The 26,273-nt window shown below is 41.6% G+C and overlaps 1 protein-coding gene across 2 annotated transcripts in view; it reads right to left on the bottom strand.

Moving 5' to 3' along the window:
- Positions 1-19,916: 19,916 nt before the first annotated feature.
- The window catches only part of CHN1 (chimerin 1), a 123,894-nt gene continuing 117,537 nt past the window's right edge, over positions 19,917-26,273 (bottom strand). For both annotated transcript variants that reach the window (XM_058190187.1, XM_058190196.1), the window contains one exon: positions 19,917-20,788. In XM_058190187.1, the coding sequence (XP_058046170.1) occupies positions 20,617-20,788 (172 nt within the window). In that variant the 3' untranslated portion in view covers positions 19,917-20,616. The remainder of the gene's footprint in view (positions 20,789-26,273) is intronic.

Below are 26,273 nucleotides of genomic sequence, written 5' to 3'. Positions count from 1 at the left end.
ATTACTCTTGGCAACGGCTTTGCATCACACATACACACACACACACACACACACACACACACACACACACACACACACTGTGTCCATCACACCCACCCTTGGGAGGGGGCACCAGGTTGGGGAAGGATTCTGTAGCAGAGACAGGTTCCCTTTTGATCCGTAGAATTCCAGGTCCTACAGGTGTAATATTCTCCCAAAAGTAACACACTGTATGTGGGTCCATCTTTTGCCTGTTACTGCTATAAGATAAAAATGAACTATGTAAAGGTGGCCCTCGACTTACAACAGTTTGCTTAGCGACTGTTCGCAGTTACAACAGCACTGAAAAAAGTGACTGAGGACCATTTCTCACATTTTAGGACCATTGCAGCATCCCTGCAGTCACATGATTTACATTCGGATACTTGAGAACTGACTCACATTTGTGACGGCTGCTGTGTCCCTGGAGTCATGAGATCGCCTTTTGTAACCTTTTGGCAAGCAAAATCAATGGGGAAGCCAGATTCACTTAACAACCGTGTTACCCATTTGACAAGTGCAGTGATTCACTTAACAAATGTGGCAAGAAAAGTCGTAAAATAGGCTAAATCCAGTGGTGGGATTCAAATAATTTAAGAACCGGTTCTCTGCCCTAATGATTTCTTCCAATAACCAGTTCGCCAAACTGCTCAGAGAGTTAACAACCGGTTCTCCCGAAGTGCTGCGAACTGCCTGAATCCCACCACTGGCTAATTAACAAATTTCTCAGCAACATAAATTTTGGGCTCAATAGTAATTGTAAATTGAGAACTACCTGTATAAAGCATCTGTCATGAGGCAGCATGAATTATTATTATTTTAATTTGTATATATTTATCTTTTCTGTCTATTCAATAACTTGGATTTTACATCCTGTGCTTTCAATTAACATAACATAACAACAGAGTTGGAAGGGACCTTGGAGGCCTTCTAGTCCAACCCCCTGCCCAGTCAGATGGTTATCCAACATTTTCTTAAAAATTTCCAGTGTTGGAGCATTCACAACTTCTGAAGGCAAGTCGTTCCACTTATTAAACTGTCAGGAAATTTCTCCTTAGTTCTAAGTTGCTTCTTTCCTTGATCACTTTCCACCCATTGCTTCTTGTTCTACCCTCAGGTGCTTTGGAGAACAGCCCGACTCCCTCTTCTTTGTGGCAACCCCTGAGATATTGGAACACAGCTATCATGTCTCCCCTAGTCCTTCTTTTTATTAAACTAGACATACCCAGTTCCTACAATCGTTCTTCATATGTTTTAGCCTCCAGTCCCCTAATAATCTTTGTTGCTCTTCTCTGCACTCTTTCTAGAGTCTCAACATCTTTTTTACATCGTGGCGACCAAAACTGGATGCAATATTCCAAGTGTGGCCTTACCAAGGCATTATAAAGTGGTACTAACACTTCACGTGATCTTGATTCTATCCCTCTGTTTATGCAGCCCAGAACTGTGTTGGCTTTTTTAGCAGCTGCTGCACACTGCTGGCTCATATCTAAATGGTTATCCACTAGGACTCCAAGATCCCTTTCACAGGTACTACTATTGAGCAAGGTACCACATATACGGTACCGGTGCATTTTGTTTTTTTTTTGCCTAAATGTAGAACCTTACTTTTTTCAATTAAATAGAGCTCTGTCAACAGAAGAAATCATTCCAATTCTTCCTAATTCTGATTGACTGAACAGGAAGAGTCAGTTTGGAATTTTATTTATTTATATTTTTATCTATGTATATTTTATTTATTTTATCTCCCCACAATGCTCCTAATAGCATTACTATGCCCAATCAAGCACCTACAGAACTAAGAACCTGGTGTTCTCAGCCTATAAACATAATCCTGTATTTTTCCAAGTTTAATCCAGAGCAGAATTGCTTCTGAGGGAGATAAAAAATACATTTATTCCACAGGAGTCTCATCTAAAAAAAAAAAAAGCATATCTTGGCAATCTGTTATCCAAAGACCGTATCTTGCCTACATTTCCTACTCAAAGGTCCACATGTGGAACACGATTTCAGTAATTCTATTCAGAATGTGGATGAATTTGAAAACTTGCAAAAATTACACAAAAGCACACTTACTGCTTTACAGCTAGAACCAAAAGACTATGCAAGCTATTCTCATTTAACAACTGTCTTGTATATCAACCATTCACAGTTACAATAATGATGAAAAAGTAACCTTACAACCAACCCTTGCAGGTCTGTAAATCAAAGAAAAGCTGAAGAGTATAAGCACAGTTGCGGTTTCACTCTGTGATCACTTCATTTAATGACCAAGATCCTGGTTTCAATTATGGTCACCAAAGGTCAGCTTCTTGGATGAGAAGCAGAACGTCTTAAAAAGAAAAAACAAAAAAGTCCAGTTGCCTCCTGAGAAGGCACCTTTGGGACAACCATGACCTGGATGACTGGGAATTTTTACAGACTATGGTCACCAAACATACTACTTTGTTTATAGTATGTTTATGTAGAAAAGTACATAAACAATTGAGTTTGTTAAGGAATAGGTATAATCAATAGGTAAACTGCTCTTTCTTTACAAAAATAGATGAATGGTTCCCTCCCTCTTTAGTAAGGAAGTATCTCCAATCTTGATTGTAGAAAATACGACTTCAGCAACAGAGTTGTTAATGCCTGGAATGCACTACCTGACTCTATGGTCTCTTCCCAAAATCCCCAAAGCTTTAACCAAAGACTGTCTACTATTGACCTCACCCCATTCCTAAGAGGTCTGTAAGGGGCGTGCATAACAGCATCAGCGTGCCTACCGTTCCTGTCCTATTGTTCCCTTTTATTGTATCCAATTTGTTTGGTTATTTCATGCTTACACTTATATATAGTTGTGTTTGACAAATAAATAAATAAATAAATAAAAAAATAAAAATAAAAATCTGTCGTCAGAAAGATTTCATTGAATTTCTGTAAACCCCTGATTCTCTCTGGACAGTGATGGGTTTCAATTTTTTTTACTACTGGTTCTGTGGGCGTGGCTTGGTGGGCATGGCATGGCTTGGTGGGCGTGACTTAGTGGCGTGGCAGGGAAAGGATACTGTAAAATCTCCATTCCCTCCCCAATCCAGGGGAAGGTTACTGCAAAATCCCCATTTCCTCCTGATCAGCTGGGACTTGGGAGGCAGAGAATAGATAGGGGCGAGGCCAGTCAGAATTTTTACTACCGATTCTTCGAACTACTCAAAATTTCCGCTACCAGTTCTCCAGAACTGGTCAGAACCTGCTGAAACCCACCTCTGTCTCTGGAGAATTGGAAACAGAGGTGTCATTGTTCAAGGGATTTGAGTGATTTTCCCTTTGCTTTACTATTTCAAAGGTTCTTCATGAAAAACATTTTAAACACTGGCCGATTTTCCTGCAAGTTGAATGATTCTTAGAAGAGACCATGGCATGTATATGTTCCATCTAATTTTTTTGGTCTTGGGTTTAAAAAAAAGAGAGAGAGAGGGAGGGAGGGAGGGAGGGAGGGAGGGAGGGAAATGCTCTTGGTTCAAACTGCCATTATATAGCTTGTACACTCAAAACAGTTCGAGTTGTTTTCCATAGGATTACTTGAATTGCCTTAAGCGTTGTCCATGACAAAAACCACAGCAAATTCAGACATTCTGTTCCAAACGCAAAGCATATTTAAAAATTTGGGCATAAAGTTTATAGGGGAAGCATTACAATAGCATATACCAGGGGTCAGCCACCTACGGCTCTGGAGCTGCATGTGGGTCTTTCAACGCCTCTGCTGTGGCTCCCTGTCACTCAAAATATGCATCACAACCGCCAACGTGCGACACCTACCAGCATGTGATTTATTGAGCTTTTCAACCCCCGATAGGCCAATCATGGATAAATCCAAGAAAAGAAAAGTTTCAGAAGAAAACAGAACATTTAATTCAACTATGAATGCTAGTTTTGCGGCTGCTCAAGAAATAGGCCCGGGAAGGGATTTGTGGCTCCCGGTGCTTTCTTTTCTGTGGGAAACAGGTCCAGATGGCTCTTTGAGTGTTTAAGGTCGCAGACTCCTAATATATACAATATAAACATCAAGGTTACCCTGCTTACTTAGCCTTGAGTTTCACCAGTTTCACGGAGATTACTCACAGGTAAACAAATGGAGAATTATAGGCATAGTTTAAATTTCCTTTTTAAATGGAGGCTGATTCGTAACATGTTTGTGTTATTTACTATGGTCTTCGAGTCGGGGGTCACATTCATAAGTAATGTTGCTTCTTTTAAAAGATCTCAGTATTTCACTCACAGGAAACATCTCTTGTTTCTTCAGCCAACCGGATAGGTTTCATATTTCAGAAAGTACGTAATGACCAGTTTTACTGGAATTAATAGTCCTCTTCTACATTTGCAGTTGTCAATCTGTACTGCTCCTTTACAAGAGTTCTATGCAAACAAAAGGAAATACTTTTCAATTCCGATTTGTCTAAATATTTTTTAATGGAAAAGCAAATATAGAAGACAAGAAACAGCATTCTCCAAGCTACCATAATTCCTGTGATGCTGTGTTTTTACTCTTTATTCTTGAGAGCATATTACTTCACAATTCTTTTCTGGTTACAACTTTTTACGTTTTAGGTTAATCTTAAACCAAAAAAAAAATTATTGAGTACCTGCTTTGTCTAAAAGATATTACATAACCACTGGTTGAAAATATGTGTCAGTAATGAACTTCTATACCCTTTTCTTCCATTCACATATATATGGGCTTGCAGAAAAGTTCAAGATCCGACTCTTGAATAAAGGAAGCTTAGCAGCACATGTTTAATGTGAGAGATGACAGCTGAAATCGAATACATCAGATCTGAAACAGGAACTGTCCATATTTAACAAGCCAGAGTTTCTCTGACTTCCTCTCAGTGTTAGGTTGGTCTAAGTTACATGCTCCCTATTTATTGCTGTGCCAGCATTCATGTTATGAAGTTACCTAGAGTAACGACTACTTCTGCTTGAAATGGATAAGTGCCACTGATTCCAATCATCTGCACAGGAATGCTGAACATATTTGAGTCTGGAATCCATCACCTGTTTCTGGGTTTATGTGAAGTGCAAGTTCAACTCTGAACAGAATGGGAATGATCAAATGACCTATAAATATAGTTCTGGTTTTGTGTGTGTTGGGTTTTTTAAATTCTGTAAGAGGAGGTTAAGAGCTATCCTGGTCTTCCATTCATTCATAAGTTCTGCGGCTCCGTGCATTTGGAATTCCCACAAAAATACCTTATATTCAATGATCAGGAGGAAAATTCCAAACCATTCAGAGATGTATCAAGGTCATCTCCATATACCACCATTGTCACACCTCAAGTCCTCAAAAGCATTTTTTTTTAAAAAAAATTATTTGCATTTATATCCCGCCCTTCTCCGAAGACTCAGGGCGGCTTACACTATGTCAAGCAATAGTCTTCATCCATTTGTATATTATATACAAAGTCAACGTTTTATTGCCCCCAACAATCTGGGTCCTCATTTTACCTACCTTATAAAGGATGGAAGGCTGAGTCAACCTTGGGCCTGGTGGGACTTGAACCTGCAGTAATTGCAAGCAGCTGCTGTTAATAACAGACTGTCTTAGCAGTCTGAGCCACTCAAGGACCTTGAGTGTTAATGTGAGGACCTTGTTAAGATTTAGTTACAACAATACAATGCTATTTCATACTTATGCTTCTCTTTCTCCCAAAAAAACCTTCTAACCGGTATAGATTTATCCCAGCTTGTCATCATAAGGCCCTTGTAGGGTAAGTGTTAGGAAGCGCATAAATGAACTCAATGGACTTCAGGATTGTATAGAAACTTGAGCTCAGCTCTTTCATCTTAAAGGCAGTTCTAGACAACCGGCTTTTCAAAACTCCTGAATCCAGTTTAAACCCCTTATGAGATTAATTGGATTTATTTTTAGTATATTCAGAATATTTGTATAGACAGTGGTGGGATTCAAATAATTTAACAACTAGCTCTCTACCCTAATGACCAGCTGGGTGGGCGTGGCCATGGTGGGTGTGGCCAGGGGGTGTGACAGGCAGCACTCGGTCTCCTGCAGCCTCCTAGGAGCAAAAATGGGCCATGGGGGCCCTGCATCGCACCCCCCCCCTGTTTTGGGGCTAGTAGGCCTCCCTGCACTTAACTGGGAGCCAAAATGGGGTATGTGGGGATTCCTGGAAGGGGAAGGGAGGGGCGGAGCCAGCCAGCAATTTAACTACCAGTTGCATCCGAACTGACCCGAATTGGCTGAATCCCTCCAGGATGAATGGACATTGGAAAAGCAGAATGCAAGAACCCAGCCATAAATATGTTCTGGGTTTGATGCCTGATACTCAAATGAAACTAAATGGATAAACAAGAATGGTACTCAAAAGGCCTGTGTCATGGCCCCATCAGAGTCCAGTTCGGAGAAGGAGGAGTTGGAAGTGGGACAATCCAATGGGGATGGCACATCTCCCTTGGCATGTTTGGAGAGGCTAGGGCAGTGATGACTAATCTTTTCTGGACCGAGTGCCCAAAGTGTGTGCCCCTGAACCCCCAAAATGCAATGAGCGCCTCGCCCCCCTGCACACACCCTGCCCCTGCCCCTGCATGGCGGACACCGGATGACCAGCTGGCTGGTGGGAGGTATGTGCGCATGTGCGCCAGAGCTGAACTGGGGCAACGGCTTGCGTGCCCACAGAGAGGATGCTGCGTGCCACTGGTGGCCCGCGTGCCATAGGTCGCCATTACGGGACTAAGGGATGAGGATAATACTGTCCCAGGCCCCTCAGGCATTGTGGGAGGTGGTTGACCGGATACGGAGAGCTGCCTGCCCTCACAGACACAGGAGAGGATCGGTTGCTGATAGGCAGGAGATTCCCTCTGCTGCCTGCCCCACTTGATCCAAGGGCACAGAGAGCAGAGTGTAGGCAAGCCCAGAGAAGGGCTGCAAGGCTACACGGGAGGAGATCGCCCCACCCCTCCTCACAAGGAACAACACCTGGAGTGGATTGACTTAAGGAGAAGCCATGGGGAATTGGTCTTTGCCAGGAACAATTTTTTGCTTTGGCTTACACTCCCCCTGGCTATGACTTGTGCCTTTTGCCTTGCCTTATGTTGCGAACTGCCTTTTGCCTCATGCACTCGTTTAGTCGGGTGGACTGGACTTGGGACCTTACCTGTGAGTGTGCTCCTACTCTGTGGACCTCTGTGGGTAGCGTGGGGTGGAGCCTTACTGGTTGGAGGGCTGTTTGTTGGAATATTTACTTAGAACAATAAAGGACTGTAGAGGCCTGCCTTGCCTTGGTAATCTGGATTATAACAAGGCCTTGAAGACGCTTCATATATTAGAAAATATGATAAAACAATAATGAATATAGGACTCTAAGAAAATGGATCATTGTCTCCCAATGTTGTTTTAATAGATATCCAGGCAGTATATATATTTGAAATAAAAAAAGGAAAGCATTATAAAATATACAGGTAGTCCTCAACATATGGCCATAATTGAGCCCAGAATTATGGTTGTAAGTCATGTGTCCAATTTTAAAACCTTTTTTTTGTGGCAATTGTTAAGCAAGCACAGTGACCTTTGAGCAAATGTGATGGTCATTAAGTGAATCCATTTCTCCTAATGGGTGAGTTGGTTTTATTTTGCCAGAAACCTGAAATAAATGCTGGAAAGTGGCAAAAAAATCCCAACCACATGACACAGGGAAGCTGCAAATGGCTGCAATTGTGGGCTGGTTGCTAAGTGTCCAAAATGCGATTACGTGACTATGGGGAGGTGTGCCTTTGTCAGAACTTTAAAAAGGGATCCCAAGTAGTTCAGAGTATGTGTGTCGTAACTTGTAACAGCCACCAAGTTCCCAGTCATTAAGTGAGGACTACCTATGAAAGACAACCTTTGAGTTCCAAACATATGTAGTAGAAAAAAACAACCTGAAATATACTAAAATAATTCAGTTAATATTCTAGACTTTACAAAGATTGTTAAAAGGGGCTGTAATTACACATAATTATCAACCTAATTTTCTCTCCATTTTAATGAAGATTCAGTCTAATTGGTGCATTTTATTTACTTGATAGTTATAAGTAAAAATGCAAGTAGAAAAAATAGGGACCACCTTTGGTGGGAAGGTAACAGCGTTCCATGCGCCTTTGACGTTGAGTCATGCCGGCCACATGACCACAGAGACGTTTTTGGACAGCCCTGGCTATTCAGCTTTGAAACAGAGATGAGTACCACCCCTTAGAGTTGGCAACGAGCACGTATGTGCGAGGGGAACCTTTACCTTTACCTTTAATAAGTATTTAGTTTTTTAAAATGCTTTCTTCTCCTTGAAAATTTCTTTTCAGATTCAGCTCCCTGATAATGTCCTAGAAATTAACCTGGAAATGGTCCAATCTAAAAAACAGAAGCACATTTTAAAGTGAGGAATTAACTCCTTACCGGTCTGAGACTCAAAAGGCCAGCTCTCATTTTTAAGATGTACCTGATAATGAGAGGTATTGTCTACAGACAATCTTTTTTTTGGAGACAGCAGTACTGTGCCCCCTTCCCCCCCACATCCATTTGTTTGTTTTTCAATGCCCAGTTTACAATGTGGAATATAAAGATAAATATAAATATAAAGGTGTACTTGTGGGGGAGATTGCAGGCTGAATGGTCTCCTGTTGTATATCACCGAGGGCAGGACTCTAAGTGCAGGGGTGAAATCCAGCAGGTTCTGACAGGTTCTGGAGAACCAGTGGTGGAAATTTTGAGTAGTTTGGAGAACTGGCAAATATCACCTCTGGCTGGTCCCAGAGTGGGGTGGGAATGGAGAGTTTGCAATATGCTTTCCCTGGAGTGGGGTGGAAAGGGAGAGTTTGCAGTATCCTTCCCCTGCCACGCACAAGCTATGCCCACCAAGCCACACTATGCCTACCAAGCCACGCCCACAGAACTGGTAGTAAAAAAAATTGAATTTCACCAGTGTCTAAGTGGTATATATTTTTTCTTACTACAGCTTTGTGTCCCCCCCCCCCGAGTTAAAAGCGTATGTAATTGTAGAATTTTAAGTTATCCTGGATCTCCCAAATCAAACTGGATTCTATAGTCTTTACAGCGGTTTAGTAGGGTGAACATGGACTTAAATACCAAATGCAAACCACAGCCAGTTTTAAGCCATTCATTAAAGTGGATTGAAAAGACAACAACTACGATATAAAGGCACAAAATATTGCAGCAAATATGCTGTGACTTGTAAGTTACATTAACTGTGAACATTTTTTTGTATACATTAGCTCCTATTACAGTAGTTGTTTAGTAATTACAGTAAAATCAATGATCAGATGTGCAGTTAGCTTCAATGATCGCATTTATTGTTTCTTCAAGTTGCTCTAATTGCTCTACACTGATTTGCCAAAAAAAATAATAATAATGAAAGGATTCACTTGTAGCTTTATAATTATTCTAAGATCCACTGTGTTTCCTTCATTCCCTTCTATTACACAAGTTTTCCAGCTATGTTTAACTTTTGAAAGTTGTAATTTCTTGGCTATTGCAGCAAAACATATAAGACTTAAAACCACAAATTACTAGCTTCATTGGTAGGACTTTTTTTTTTCCTGACGTAAAAACTATACCCAGATTAAAAAAAAAAATTGGATTTTTTTTACCATCCTACAAAAGCTAGTGTAGCAATTTAAAAGAATCAAACCTTTATATTTTAATCAATTGCAAAACTTAGTACCCCTTTTCATAATCAAATTGCCTCTCCACAGTTGTTTCTACCTGTCCCATTGACTAGTCTGACAAAAGGGGCATACTCTGAGTCCCCTCAACTAAAGAATATTGTCTAAGGCAGGTGTCTCCAACCATGGCAACTTTAAGACTTGTGGACTTCAACTCCACAAGTCTTAAAGTTGCCAAGGTTGGAGACCCCTGGTCTAAGGAAACTTTGGAAATGTGTCTTTTCTTTTGCAGGGCCTACAATAACGTCTTTCCTGAGATTAGAACTGGCTTTCCCCAAAGTATTAAAGACTTGGGTATACTAAGTTTGGAGCTTGGGAGCTGGAAGGTTTAATGACCCTTGGAGGGGTTTCTGTTGACTGGTTTGCCTGGGTTAATCCTTAGTAACCACTGTAGCTTTTTGAAATGATAGATCAATGATAGGTAGAGGACAGACAGAAAGACAGATGATAGATAGATAGAGATAGATAGATAGAGATAGATAGATAGATAGATAGATAGAAGATAGATAGGTAGATGATCGATAGATCGATAGATTAATAGATCGATCGATGATTAGATCGATCGATCGATCGATAGATAGAAGATAGATAGGTAGATGATTGATCGATCGATCGATCGATAGATGATAGAAAGTTAGCACTCACCCCGCTCCTAGAAGAATGAAATATTTTAGGAAATATTAAAAAGGCAGAATATTATATTTCCCTTGATGAGAAATGAAGAAACATGTTTTTTTTTGAGGCAAGAAGCAGACTCACTATTAAGCCCCATGTTCCTCAATAGCCCACAGCAGATGTCAGCACTTAAGAGAGAAAGAGATCGCTAGCTCTATTCATAAGCAAATACCCTCCCCCAAGATCCAGCAAAGGTAGGATTAGCTCTCAGCCATAATAGAAATTGCCCAAAACCCTTTCAGAACACAAGCTTCTTCACTGCATCATCTCAGTTGCACCACACCCTCCAGGCTTCAACCAAACTTAACTCAGACAAAGTTAACTATGATCCCTATAACAGGCAATAGAATGCATGTTCTTGCACAGGAACAGGAAGCTCAAAGGTAAGGCTCAAGAGAGGGTATAAATAACTCTCAGTCTCCACTCCATGTGGTCAGCTGCACCAGGACCATGTGCTTGGTGGTTCTGTTCACCATTAAACCCTCTTTCCAATCAGCCTCCATGTTTCCAGTGTCTTTATCCCAGCGTGGAACTGAACCAGATGGATATTTTTTCCAACAATAGACAGACAGACTGACTGACTGACTGACTGACTTATACATACACAGATACATACCGGTAGATACATAGATACACAGTACATGGAGGGAGGGAGGGAGGATGGGAACTCTTGTAGATAAAAAAGGATGTGATTTTTCCCCTGAATTCACCTTTATTAAATTGGCAGCCTAATGACCTCATTCTAGCATCATACAAAACCAAAATGGGATTTTGGGACCTCAGCCAACTGTGACAAATTATTGCTTAGCATAGTATGAACACAACTGCTGAGCATTCAAGGGTTTTCATAACTTCTTCTTTCAGAAATGAACATGGGAAAGATATCATCACTTGAGTTGCATAGAACTGTATAACCAGCAATGGCAAATATCAGTAACTATTTCATTAGCTTTACATAGTCCTGGCAAAAAAGAATTAAGATATACAAGAAGATACAAGATACATTTAAAGGCCCCACGATTACCATTACACACTTATTAGGGAGTAAGTCCCAATGAACTATTAGGATCCCACTATTAGACTCTCAAAGGAAGCATTCAGTATTGTAGTATTTCTGAGAGTATTATCGTGGCCATGGAGAGGGCCCAGGTTCCCAGCAATCTAGCTTCTAAAATGCTTGCATTAGGGGATCAAAAGGATGATCATTTGGAGGAGTATATTGTTTAACATAAACAACAGCTGGGCCCTTGCAGTTCGGAGATGAAAAGACAGAAAGAAGCTGAGGATCACCAGAAAAGAAAAGAAATGCAGCACTTTATTCAACCACTTGCTCTCCTGCAATTTCCAAGTTAACCTTTGCATCGGGGAATATAAGATCACTCAGCCCAAAGCAACTCCTCTAGAAAGCTGACTTTCTTCCCTCTTTAAAGATTATGAGGCAGCTGGGAATGTTTCTGGTTCTAGTCAGTCTGATCCTTAAAAAGATTAATTATAAACCCAGCACCCACCAAGAAGAAGTTGCTCGAAATAACATCGGCGTCCAGCTTTCCTTTTAAGACAAGGTCATTGGAGAACTTTCTCGGTCACGGGCGTCAAACTCACGGCGTCACGTTGCCATCATGTGATGTTTCATGACATTTTTTCCATTCGCAGAGCTGGTGGGCGTAGCCTGCAGATGACGCACCCAACCCGCGGGCCCCCAGTTTGACACCCCTGTCTAGGTGAAACATCTTTGCGTTGGGATTTCATCATTCCGATTGTGGGTGGTGGGCCCTTATGGCTGAAGAATGGACATTGGGAGAGTGTTTGGACAATTGGAACAGTTGGAAGTTTCACTGTTACTTTTTGTCGGTTCTTATTCATTGTTGGTAGGCTTTATCAGATGTCAGGGAGATGGTGAGAAAAGGAGGAATGGAGTTTGATCGGGGAGCAAACATTAAAGTAATAACTGGTAGGGGGATATACAGGCAGTCCTCGATTTCTGACCACAATTGAGCCCAAAATTTCTGCTGCTAAGATTTTACGTGAAATTTGCTTCATTCTAAAACTTTTCTTGCCACCATTGTTAAGTGAATCACTGCAATTGTTAAATTAGTAACACAGTTGTTAAGTGGATTTGGCTTCCCCATTGACTTTGCTTGTCAGAAAGTCGCAAAAGGGGATTGTGTGACCCTGGGACACTGTAAACGTCATAAATAATAAAAATCTAAATAATAATAATAATAAATATGAATCAGTTACCAAGTGTCTGAATTTTGATCGTGTGACCAAGGGGATGTTGCAATGTCGTAAAAATTGTGAAAAATGTTCATAAGTTACTTTTTTTTGGGTGGCCGTTGTAATTTTGAATGGTCACTAAATGAACTGTTGTAAATCGAGGACTACCTGTAAAGTAGGAGCCTATTGCATAGAAAGGAGATTAAGTAGGTGGCTGGCCTCTCTTCCTGTGAAGCCACAGTCTAACCAAGTTTAAGTTACAGGCAGTGGTGGGATTCAGCCAATTCACACCACTTCGGGAGAACCGGTTGTTAACTTTCTCAGCAGTTTGGCAAACTGGTTGTTGGAAGAAATCATTAGGACAGAGAACCGGTTGTTAAATTACTTGAATCCCACTACTGGTTACAGGGGTGTCTCTTAACTGCAGCAACTTTAAGCTAAGTGGACTTGAACTCCCAAAAGCTTGTTGACTGGAGAATTCTGGGAGTTGTAATCCAGATTAACACAGGATTAGAATAATAGTAGGCCTTCTATCATAAACACTTGTTTGTCAATACTATTTTGTGTAAAAAAAATAATCCAGGATTTAATTCAACATGAAACTGCTGGCCTGGCCTATAAGAAATTAAATATTTAGTTTACCATAGTGCAGAGAACCAGATGGTTGACTGCAACACATGAAAAAAAAGTGCTGGGGAGTTAATATTGTAAGGCATTTGTAGTATTTTAATCTTCCATTACCCTGTGCTAAATATAAATTGGAAGATTTTATCATGCTTGACATGTTTTATTTGTAATCATGATTAGCTTACTGAAGAAGGCTGGAAGAGGTGGCGGGAAGGAACAACAAGAATGTACAGCAAATTCTTTCCTAATTAATTAATTGTAAGAAAGGCTGTAAATGGGCAGCAGGCAGAACAGATAAACTTTCCAGGGAATAATTCAGTCTGGTTCCCCCTAGTACAGGGGTGTCAAACTCGAGGCCCACTGGCTGGATGCCTGACGCACCGGCCATCCCCACCCCTATTTTACCAAAGGGGAGAAAAGTTGCAATACATCACGTGACGTCGTGTTATCATGAGTTTGACACCCCTATCCTAGTACATTTTCTTTCTGTGCTACCTTTGGCCAGCTTACTCAGTTTCAGTGCTGAGAGCAGGGGTGAAATCTACTTACCTTCCTTATCGGTTTGGAAGTGTGTGTGCACGTCATATGTGTGTGCAGACCCTCTGCGTATTCTCAGAGGGTAAAAAATATATTACTTCCTGGTTAAAACCAGGAAGTAATGACAAACGGGCAGGTGGGCAGACCCTCGCGCCACCATTGCTATCGGTTCTCCAAACCACCCGCCATGATCGCTACCGGATCAGCCAATCCGGGCTGAGCCAGGAGCATTTCACCCCTGGTTGAGAGGCTTGAGTTTCTCCTGACCATGGATGGTGGTTGTCTTTTGTTCTTACTACCAGATGACCCCTCTTCTCTCCCCACACCCAGTGGTTCCATTTCATTAACAAGACAGCTCCTACGATCCCCTTGAGGGAAAACAGATCGTGATCCAGAGTCCAGAAGGCGAAATGAAAACCCAAAGCACCTTTGTTTGATCACTGGCTGAAGTTGTAGATAACAAGAGCTACCCCACCCTTTGGGCAAACGGTTCTGAGCAGCTGCCGGGTCTGTTGGAAAAGTATGATTAGCACGACAGTTTCACATTGTTCAGCGTGAACGTCCCACTGACTTCGCAGCCTTGCGGTTGCATTTCGTACCAACTGCAATTTCCAAGCAGGTCCCAAGAATAGTCCAATGTAAAAGTTGTTAGGATACACAACAAGGGATGTCAGCAAGATATGGCTACCTGTGGCTGAGTTTGACTATCTCAAGAAGAGATAGTCAAATTGGTATACTGAGGCAATACGTCTCTCATTATGGCTTTCACTAGACAACTGTTCCTTCTGGGGTAGTACAGCCCCATCCAAAAGGTTTACCGTTTCAGTCAAGTCCACCATTGTCCTTGGCCAACAGTAACTACATTTTATCTGATTTTAATTTCAGCTTGTTCGCTTTTCTCCAGCACTATTTAAGCAAAGTGAAGCTTAAATTCAGGGGGTGTTGACGGCTTCCATGGAATTAGAAACTAGAGAGCAGTAATACTGGGGATTCATCAATGTACGATAGGATCCCACTCCAAACCTCTGAATTGGATCCCTGGCGATTTCCTATAGATGTTTAACAGCAGGAGAAGACGGAAACTAGTGGGACACCATAGGATTACCTTTCTGGCCTCATCCTGGCAAGATGGACAAGAACTGCGAACAATTCTGACCCACAATCCTGTCATGCTGACCAGTAGGCTACTATGGACATGGTTAAAGTCCAGGAAAACTAGCTGGGCTATACTCCCTGCATCTACCTTCCAGGGATAAGTCATCTCTCAAGGCAAACAAAAGCATACCAACAGTATATCCCGAACAAATCCAAAAACAAATCCAGAACGTCCACTTCATCCAGAGCTGCGAGGCTATCGCTTTCTCAATCACATTGCCCAAGAATGGAAAATCTGAGGCTTGTCAACCGATTGAGAAATCTTTGAGGTCAGCCGAAAGTAAGGTTTAGTGAAATCTTTCTCCCTAAATATTTTAAAACTGCCTCCTTTAAGCAAGTCAGAATGCCTCTGTCATTGAAAGACTTGTGCACGTCAGAGGTGGGTTTCAGCAGGTTCTGACCAGTTCTGGAGAACTGGTAGCGGAAAGTTTGAGTAGTTCGGAGAACTGCTAGTAAAAATTCTGACTGGCCCTGCCCCCATGTATTCTCTGTCTCCCAAGTCCCAGCTGATCGGGAGGAAATGGGGATTTTACAGTAACCTTCCCCTGGAGTGGGGAGGGAATGGAGATTTTACAGTACCCTTCCCCTGCCATGCCCACCAAGCCACATCCACAGAATCGGTAATAAAATTTTTTGAAACCCACCACTGGTGCACACATAATTGACCCGTGGTCCAGTATTAACCTGTACTCAATAATAGCCGAAATATATTCGGCTCAACGAAAATCTACATTAGCCCAATGGAATTTTCTGTGCACAGGATTCCCCTTGTGCACGTGCCAAGCTATTTGTTTTAGATACTCAGATGAAGAATTTCCTTTCCATGTTCAGGGAGAGCTGAGGTCAAACTGGATGAAAGAAAGTTTAATTTTCCTTCAATTTAACACATTCTCACTGAAAGATGCCACCCAATTACATTTTTCCTGGTTTTTCCTTCTTGACAAGGCCTGTGGGAAAAAAACATAGTCTGATCCAGTTCTTACCTAAAATCTGCCTCTCTGAACTTAAAAGCAAATTTAGTGATGTGCTGTTAGAACTTTCCTGCAGAGAATATATCACTGTAGCACACTTTTGCATTTTTGTTCAGTGCGTTCACATGCAATTTTGGGATAGTCACTTTCCATCAGGAGTGAAATCTACTTACCTTCCTTACCGGTTCGGAAGTCTACGTGCAATGCGTGCACACTCCCATCGCTCATGTTTGTGCGTCACATGTGTGCACACACCCTCTGCGCATGCGCCAAACTTTTCTGCACATGCGCAGAGGGTACAAAACACATGGCTTCGTGGTTAAAACCAAGAAGTAATGACAGCCACCTGGGCAGGTGGGCGGAGCCTCGCACTATGATTGCTTCTGGTTCTCCGAACCGCCAACCAAGATTGCTACTGGATCGGGCGATCTGGTCCGAAGCATTTCACCCCTGCTTTCCATGTCTTGTAACCAGGGGTGGGTTCTACTTGCCTTTATTACTGGTTCACAACAGGGCCGCGCGCGAAGCTTCCTGATGACATCCGGGTCAGTGGGCGGAGCCTCCCGCCAGTTTTACTACCGGTTCTCGTGAACCGGTTCAAACTGGGGGCAACCTACCACTGCCTGTAATGCGAGAAAATCTTCGGCTCTGGAAATATATCTGCACTCAAGTAGCAGGTGCTATACACCTGGAGTACTTTCGAGGCCAACAAACTCTTAACATAAAATGAAGAAGACATAGAAAAAGGGGGGAAAATGGGAATCACATGAACATACTTCTCTCAGTTCCTGTTCCTTTTATGCAGAGCCTATCAGAGTAAACCATTTTTTCTATATCCATTTATCAAGAAAATAAATTGGTAGCTTAAGTGCATATGAAGTTTATTTTAATTGATTTTTTTCTTCTGGTGGGCCACAAAATTCTGGACTGCACACAACAATCAGGACACAGAAGGATAGCTTGGTGAACATCTTAGCAGGGGAGGAAAATGAGCGTCCTTGCTAAGGAGTAGATCTTCCACTGGGACCTGGGCTACTTTACTTGATTAGCTAAAATAATGCAACTTCTCCCCTCTGGGATTTTGACCAGTGTTAAATCTTCCTCTAGGCATGTAACTTTCAGCGGGTCATTCCAGCCTCTGAGCAGTGAGTCACAAAAGAGAGCAGAGTGGCATGAAATGATTTAAAATGTGGGTGAAGGACAAACTTTAATTAAGTAGTTCTGTTATTATAGCTAGTTAATTATTTCATAGAACTATGCAGCACTTCAATTGCGCATGGGTCAAGTGTTACTCAGCTGAAGAGCCAGTTTGGTGAAGTGACACAGGTGTTGGTCTAGATTAAGTAGTTCTCCCTTGGAAATGAAAGCCAGCTGGGTGATTTTGGGCCGGTCACTCTCTCAGCCCAACCCACCCAACAGCCCTAACAGGGTTGTTGCTGTAGAAAAAAAATAGGAGGTGGGAGCTTTTGGCATGTATGCTGCCTTAACAAAATATTTATTTATTTATTTATTTATTTTATTCGCACTTATATCCCGCCCTTCTCCGAAGACTCAGGGCGGCTTACACTATGTTAGCAATAGTCTTCATCCTATTTGTATATTTATATACAAAGTCAACTTATTGCCCCCAACAATCTGGGTCCTCATTTTACCTACCTTATAAAGGATGGAAGGCTGAGTCAACCTTGGGCCTGGTGGGACTAGAACCTGCAGTAATTGCAGGCAGCTGTGTTAATAACAGACTGCATTAGTCTGTTGAGCCACAAGAGGCCCTTATATAAAGACAAGATAAAGACAAGATAAACCATAAATAAACTTGATGAAACCCTGCCTCTTTAAGTCCACTTACAGAGGTACTTAAAAAGACTGTACATTTGAATTTTCAATATTTCTACATACACACAAAACCCCTTTTGCCACATACAAATATGTACTTCTACAGAGGAATTACTGAGTCTGTCATCTGCACCTCTGTCACTGTCTGCTTTGGTTCTGCAACCCAACAACAGACACAGACTTCAGAGGATAATTAGAACTGCAGAAAAAATAATTGCTACCAACCTGCCTTCCATTGAGGACCTGGATACTGCACGAGTCAAAAAGAGGGCTGTGAAAATATTTACAGACCCCTCACATCCTGGACATAAACTGTTTCAACTCCTACCCTCAAAACGATGCTACAGAGCACTGCACACCAGAACAACTAGACACAAGAACAGTTTTTTCCTGAATACCATCACTCTGCTAAACAAATAATTCTCTCAACACTGTCAAACTATTTACTAAGTCTGCATTACTATTAATCTTCTCATCGTTCCTATCACCCATCTCCTCCCACTTATGACTGTATGACTGTAACCTTGTTGCTGGTATCCTTAAGACTGTTGAGCATTTCCCTATGACTATCATTAAGTGTTGTACCTTATAATTCTTGATGAATGTATCTTTTCTTTTATGTACATTGAGAGCGTATGCACCAAGACAATTTCCTTGTGTGTCCAATCACGCCTGGCCAATAAAGAATTCCATTCCGTTCTGTTCTGTTCTGTTCTATTCTAGTTTTGGTTTATTTGGTTTGGTTTGGTTCATCAATGAACAAGTATAATGTTTTGAATGTATTTTAAAAAAAATTTAAACATTTAAATCATAAATCATTTTTTTCAGCACTGCTGTGACTTCAAGCAATTGCTAAACAAAGGTCAGAAGTTGGGGTTTACCTATAGACAAAATCTGCATCCAGAGGCCCCCTGGACCAAGTCCACTATATCTGAAGTAATCTGAATGAGTCCCTTAAATTTACATTATTTATAATATTTCTGGAAATTATAGGCCAGTGAGCTTAACATCTGTAGCAATGAAGTTAATGGGATCACTCCTGGAAAAAAAAAAGGATTAATGAACATTTAAAAGTGCACAACTTGATGGACCCAAAGTAGCATGGCTTTACCGAGTGCAGATTATATCATACTAATCTGATTTACTTTTTTAACTGTGTCACAAACGTTTTGGGTGAGGAGAGTACTGTAAACATAGCCGATCTGGATTTTAGCAAAGCATTTGATACAGTTCCATGTAATGTGCTCATTAAAAAGTTGTACAGGCTATATAGAAGTTGGCTCAGGGATTAATCCTAGTGTGTGATTGTTAATGGGGCTCTGTCTGAATAGAGAGCAATCACACACGGTGTAGCGCAAGGATCAGTCCTAGATCCTGTTCTGTTCAATGTGTTTGTTAAGTGATACATCACTTAGACTTATATACCACTTCACAGTGCTTTATAGCTCTTTCTAAGCTGCTTATGGAATCAGCATATTGTCCCTAACAATCTGGGTCCTCATTTTATTGACCTTGGAAAGATGGAAGGCTGAGTTAGTCTCAAGCTGGTGAGGATCGAACTGCCTGGCAGTCAGCAGAAATAGCCTGCAATACTGCATTCTAACCACTACACCACCACAGTTCATGGATACAACAGAAGGATTGCTAGATAAGGTTTATATTCTTGCCGATGACACAAAAGCATGTAATAGATTTGACGTTCCTGGGGGTATTCATAACATAGAAAAGAATTTGGCACTGCTGGAAAATTAGTCAACAATGTGGAGACCCTAACCCGCCGCGAGCTGAAGACCTATTTGTTTATTCGCGCAGGACTGGCATAGGATTTTTAATAGTTTTAATATTTGATATACATTTTATAAATTTTATGGGGGTTTTATGATTTTAAATGTTTTAATTCGGCCATATGTTTCATAAGTTTTTTAATTTATTGTTTTATTTGTATACTATTGTCGTTTTATCTTGGCTGTAAACCGCCCTGAGTCCTTCGGGAGAAGGGTGGTATAAAAATCCAATAAATAAATAAATATAAATAAATAAACCCTTGGTGTTGTTGTTGTGGGGAAAACAAGAGGAGGGAGAAGCATTATGTATGTTCGCCGCTATGAGTTATTTATAAAAAAAACCACCTTAATAAATATATAAATAAAGCTTGATAAGGTTCTAAAGCAAAACTTTAATAAATTAATATGCATGCCCAGCAGAAGTACAAAAAGACAACTGAAAACCACAAAGCCATTTTCATTCATTCAGTGTTGCCATCTCTAACTGGAAATTACACTAAAAGGCTTTACTTAAAATGGCAATCAGGATATGTTTCTGGTACGTGAACATGTATTTCCAGCAGTTAAGGAAATGTTATGAAACCCAACAAAAGCTATCCTTCAAGTAGGAAAAGAATGACAGGAGATGTCAATAAACATTTAGAGGCTCTGGTTCTCTGGAGTTTCTTCCCCCCCTCCCCCTCTGAAAGACCAATGACAAAACAGAGCAGGAAACCACCACAGATTGACACTGAGAAACATGCTAAATCACAGTCACAGACTATTTCAGAATTCAGATGCTGACTCCTTCTCCTGCGCCCGTTTTTAGGAGAAGCCTCACAAAAGAGGTGAGCAAGAAGCAGACCAAGGTAACGGAAATGCTGGACTAGGATGAAACAGCCCACACAGCTATAAATCCTGGGAAGTAGAGCATATAATCACCTCTCCCCAATATTTTCTGTATGGGCAAAAGCAACATAATAAACACCTTTCACACAGCACAACCTCACAATAAAAATTCAGCTGCAGGAGCTGGCTCAATTATTCACAGTCCTCCGATTTTTCTCGCCATCCACTAAGAAACACTTGCACACGTACTCCCAAATTCAAAATAAAATATCTTCATTTTTTATAAGCATCTCCACCACCAGTCTCTGATAACGGATATCATTCAGGGCAGCCATTGCATCCAGCCCGGGCGCTCGCATAAGGGTTGGTCCGAAAACAATGCCAAGGTTTTCTGCATTCATGAGGTTCTTTTTTTCATGGAGGGTTACCCTGGAACAAGACAGAATGTGATTAAAATGCGAGCCAGCAAAAGCCTGAACGAGCTGTAATCGTGATCTCGTCGACCCAGAAATGAAAAGGGTCACGTGAAGTACAAATTAAAGGTAGCTTGAACAGTCATAACCGCAGCCTTTGTGCAAAACTAAAATTCTCAGTGTTTCCAAGTTAACAGTTATGGAAATGCTCCAATAAGGCTGATAAAGAATGATGGATAAGGCAACAATGATAAGGCAGATGGAAGGGAAGAAGAATAAAATAAAATATTAGATGTCTTGTGAGTAAGGTACTGGAGCTAACAAAGAGTGATTCATTTATTCTCTCATTCTCTCTCCCTCCCTCCCTCCCTCTCTCTCTCCTCTCCACCCCACCCCTTCTCACACACACCTATCTTGAGAATGTTTGAGTCCTTGCACATCACAGACCACTGCCAACATAGCAGGAGATTTCTTCAGCTAGTTGTAGCTAATAGGAACTAATTTGCTTTGGACAAGTTCTAAGTAGACTTGTCTTAGTAGAGGAGATCTTTCCTCCTTCTCTCATACAATACTCTTAGAATTCAGGATCACTGAAGAAAGATGAACGATGAAACATTTCATGATACAAGGGAATATTTCATACAGCATCTACTTATATTACAGATAGGGCAAATTCATGCCAGCTGAGGTTTTTAGTGTACTTGCAACGCTAACATTATCTGGGATTGGTAGCAAAGTAACTCTGAAGATCAGATGTTGGTAAAAATACCAGAAAATTGCTATTGTTCTGTGGTTGGCTATTGGCAGAAAGAGGAGACTGAGCTAGGTGGCCTTTCATCCAACAGTACTCTTATTTATTTAATCCATCCGTCTTGTGCAAGGTTCCTTCACTTTTTGGTGCCAGTTATACCACGGTACAGGCATTCCCACAAAATGGTAGACCTGTTGCATCCATATACCAGCAGGCAAACAAACTGCTAGCCTTCAGCACTCACTATTTTAGTTCCTGTTGGAAGAAATGTCCATCTGGGTTCAGTTCCAAGTGGGGAAAAAGACACTGGAAACATGGAGACTGCTTGGAAAGAGGATTTAATGGTGGACAGGAATCACATGGCTTGAGTTCCTGAACAGAAAAGGTGATCACATGTTTCAAGGTGTTGGGTGAAGAACCAGAGAGGAAAGGAGAAGAAGAGAAGAAGAAAGGAAGAAGGGCAGAGGAGAAGAGAGAGACAAGATGTTGAGTGCCTGAGTTTACCTTGGTGTTTCCTGTTCCTGTATAAGAAATGTACCCTGATTGGTTGTCAAACTCCCAGGTGGTCTAGGGGTCTTAGCTAACTTTGTAGGTTGTCTCTCAAGCTTGCTTGAGCCTTGCCATGTGGTGAGTTTCTGTTGCTAGATGAGTCCTATTGTGTTGCAGATGATGGTCCATTGACAAAGGTGGGGGGAATGAGTGAGCTTGACTGAGGCCTTAATGGCCCATTGATAAAGGTGGGGGGGAGGCAGGAAGCTACAGGGAGCTGCTTTGTCCTTAAAACATGTTTCTCCATTTCTCATCCAGGGAAACAAAATCCTCTGCCCTATTCAATATTTTCCAAAATATTTCATTTTTCTAGGAGAGGGGTGAATGTTAACTTTCTACATTCCTAACAATGCTTTTGGGTCTAATACCCAAGATATTACCAGAAATATTTTATTCTTATGAGCGATGCTATGCTTTGCAGCATGGTAGCTTCCTATTTATGAAAATTAAAAGAATTTTACAGAATAAAATTAGGCTGAGAGGTTGACAATCACCAAATAAGGCAATGGTCAGTCAATTGCACCCCGATACCACAGCAGGGATTAGACAGATACCCCATTTTCTATATGATCAACTAGACTCTTTAAAGCCATGACCAAGGCAGGGAGAAGAGGGAGGGAGGGAGTCAAGGAGAGAAATTTCCAATTTTTGCTCTTGTTCTGCTTGGAGAATTCTTCCCTCCACAGAGCTATCTACTTTCCCCACTACACTTTGGAAAGGATCTTGATGATTCTTTATGGGATGGTATCGTTTAGTTTATTGTGTTTTGAAACACGTACTTGGTTGTTACTTGTAAACAAGTTTGAAAAGATTTATGTTTGGAAAGTCAATATATAAACAAGTAAAAGCTATTTTGAGATTCATGTGTCATTATGAATTCCACAAAGGATAAAAGTCTAGAAGTGAGTAAGACCATGTGCCTTTATAAAAGGTTACCCTTGTCTCTTCTACACTCATGATACAAAGCAGTAAAATGTAATCCAACCACTTCCAAAGCCACTACAGAAAGACGGAGCGCCACAGACCGCGCACCTTCTGCATCTAGTTAATGGGTACAGTAGGAACAGCTGCCCCCTCCCTGTTTCTGTTTTAATGGCATAACATACATACAAACTGCTGTCTTGAGAGGCTATGATTTGCTTTATGGTGGCTAATTGCCTATTTCAGAAAAAACAACCCTCACATTTGTAAATTAGTTTTTGAGCAGACTAAACAAAAGCCCTAACGGATATTACTGATTTACAACTCAAGAGAAGTGCCATTAAGGATTTAGTCATTAAATAACTAAATTTCCATTATTGGAAAGTTCATGAATTATAAAGAAAACATTAAAAAAAAAAAACCATCCCAGAGGCTCTGTTTAATATGGAATTAAATCATGCCAGACACCTATAACAACAAACAGGAGCTGTAAGTTTGGGAACAAAGGGTTCTGAAGTTAGACAACTCTGCCCTGAATTGACTCTTCAAGCTGGTATTTTAAAGGGCCGGAGTCAGAACTGAGCTGTGTTCTGTCCCTCCAATGCAAATTCAGAAGCCTCCAATTAAATAAAATGAGGAAGTCCCAAGCCAAGGTTGCTTCCAACAATGACGCAGAGGCCACACAGACATGTTTAGAGAACTCGGCCAACACACCCAGCTTAAGAATAGAGCAGATAGAGTTGGTGAAGTAAGACCAGGCAGAAAAATTGCTAGTGCACGTAGTCCTCAATTTACAACAGTTCATTTAATGACCATTCAAAGTTACAACGGCACTGAAAAATATGACTTATGACAATTTTTCAGTTACAACCTTTGCAGCATCCCCATGATATATGATTGAAATTCAGTTGCTTGGCAACTGGTTCAGCTTCATGACCATTGTAGTGTCCCAAGGTTGTGTGATCACCTTTTGCAATCTTCTGACAAGCAAATTCAATTGGGAAGCCAGATTCATTTAACAACCAGGTTATTAAATTATCCACCGCAGTGATTCACTTAACAACTGTGGCAAAAAAGGTCGTAAAATGGTGCTAAACTCACTTTAAGTGTTTTCACTTAACAACATAAATTTTGGACTCAACTGTAGAAATAAGTAGATGACTACCTATACAGGGACAGATTATTCTATGAAACAAGCTAGGTGGATTGTTGGAGATGTTAGATGTTGCATGAACCATCAGAAAGTAATATTTATGTATTTGCTGAATTTATTTGCTGCCTATCTCACTGTAGGGCTACTCTAGGCAGCTTACAATAGTAAAAAAGAAGAAAATGAAAGAAGTGCAAACAGAACAGAAGTAAAATAATAGACCAATAAAGTAAATAATGACAAAGGATAGCGTGAGAATAAATACATCAATATGATAATATAAAAAAAGATAGATGGGTGGACCGGGGGTGGGGAGGCGGAGTCTACCATCAATCCAGCAGCCACCTCCAGCATGGAAACCCCCCCTCCCCCATTTGTTCTCCATTGATATTTGATAATATGGGTGAATTTTGGTCTTCTAATACAGTTTCATGAAGACCATTTGCAATCAACCACACTAAGTGACCAGGAAAGGAGTCTGGGTCAGAAAGTCTAGGACAGGGGTATCAAACTCAAGGTCCAGGGCCTGAATTCGGTCTGCGGGGTGCTTAGGTGTGGCCCACAGGGCCGCCCTGGAAACAGCAAAGGACCAGCCCAGTGTTGTGCCTCGCCCGCCCTCCTCTCCTCAGCCAGGCCGCTCCCATCTTCTGCTATCTGAGTCAGAGTCTGATAATGAAGAGGAGCACGAAGCCAGCCACGTGCTAGAATTGCCGGCAGCAGATCAGGAGGACGGAAAGTCACAGTGGACGGATCCCCGCTTCCGGAGAATGGAGAGGCGATGTCAGCAAAAGGAAGGGAGGGGCAGGCCTGGATAAGTGCTGAGTCATGGAGCCACACTCCATGGCCTATATAAAGGATCTGCTTTTTGGCATTCCTTGAGTCAAGCAAAGTCTCATCTGGTTTGCTGAAGTCACACCTTGGATTCCTGCCTGCCCTGAGAACTCTGACAGGAATTTGGCAAAGCTGCAGAGGCTTCGTGGCCACGCTTGATACAGACTTCCCAGACCCGGCCGTCGGAGGGGGAGTGGGACACGACACCCACAGTGCCTCTGCCAGCTAAAATGGAGCTCATGTTATAACCCTCACTCATTGGCAGAGGGTTGCAGGAGGCAGTCGCAGCCAAAAACAGAGTTCGAGAGGGCCGTGAACTCAGTTTTCACTGTCAAGAACATTGCAGGAAGCCGTTGCAGCTGAAAACCAAAGCTCAGGAGCCCATTTTTTGCTGGCAGAGCACTTGGGCCACCACAGGCACTCCTGACAAGAGTGAGGTTGAGCTGTCCATGCCCATCTTGGCCATGCCCCCCGAGGTCAAACACAACCCTGATGCGGTCCTCAATGAAATTGAGTTTGACACCCCTGATCTAGGAGGACCCTAAGTTGCACACACGTTGAATGGGGGAGTGCAATCCCATTAAGAACCACCAGAACCAAGACAGCTAAATATCCACAGTTATTTGGTCTTATCAGGTTTGATTTTGAGCCTATTTTTCCTCATCAAGTCTATCCCTGAAGAAGCTCCAGGAACTGGAATATGACTTCAATAGCATGGCGTGATCAACCAGAGGCCAAACCATATAGTTGAGCATCATGGGTGTTCTGATGGTCAATAGATGTCTTTACCCAACAGTTTCATCAATATGTAGATGGGAGAGGTGAGAACATCAAAATTTCAAGCACTCTGAAAACCAGGGGTTTGTGTCAGACCTTTCCCTGAAGGATACTGTGATTAATGGTATCTAGGGTTGCTGAGAAATCAAGGATCAGGATCAGGGGTGAAATCCAGCAGGTTCTGACAGGTTCTGGAGAACTGGTAGTGGAAATTTTGAGTAGTTTGGAGAACCGGCAAATACCACCTCTGGCTGGCCCCAGAGTGGGGAAGGAATGGAACTTTTGCAGTATCCTTCCCCTGTCACGTCCACCAAGCCACGCCCACCAAGCCACACCACGCCCACCAAGTCACATCCACAGAACCGGTAGTAAAATAAAATGGATTTCACCATTGTCTAGGATAGTTGCATTGCACCTATCCTGGCTCAGCCAGAAGTTATCAGCAAGAGGTCGTATATGTAGAGACCAAAGGATTTAAAAATGGAAGCAGTTAGCACAAGAACCTGGAACAATTGCTTGGTG

The sequence above is a fragment of the Ahaetulla prasina genome, chromosome 1, assembly GCF_028640845.1.
Source record: "Ahaetulla prasina isolate Xishuangbanna chromosome 1, ASM2864084v1, whole genome shotgun sequence".
Taxonomy (NCBI): domain Eukaryota; kingdom Metazoa; phylum Chordata; class Lepidosauria; order Squamata; family Colubridae; genus Ahaetulla; species Ahaetulla prasina.
This window is presented reverse-complemented; position numbering and strand designations above follow the sequence as displayed.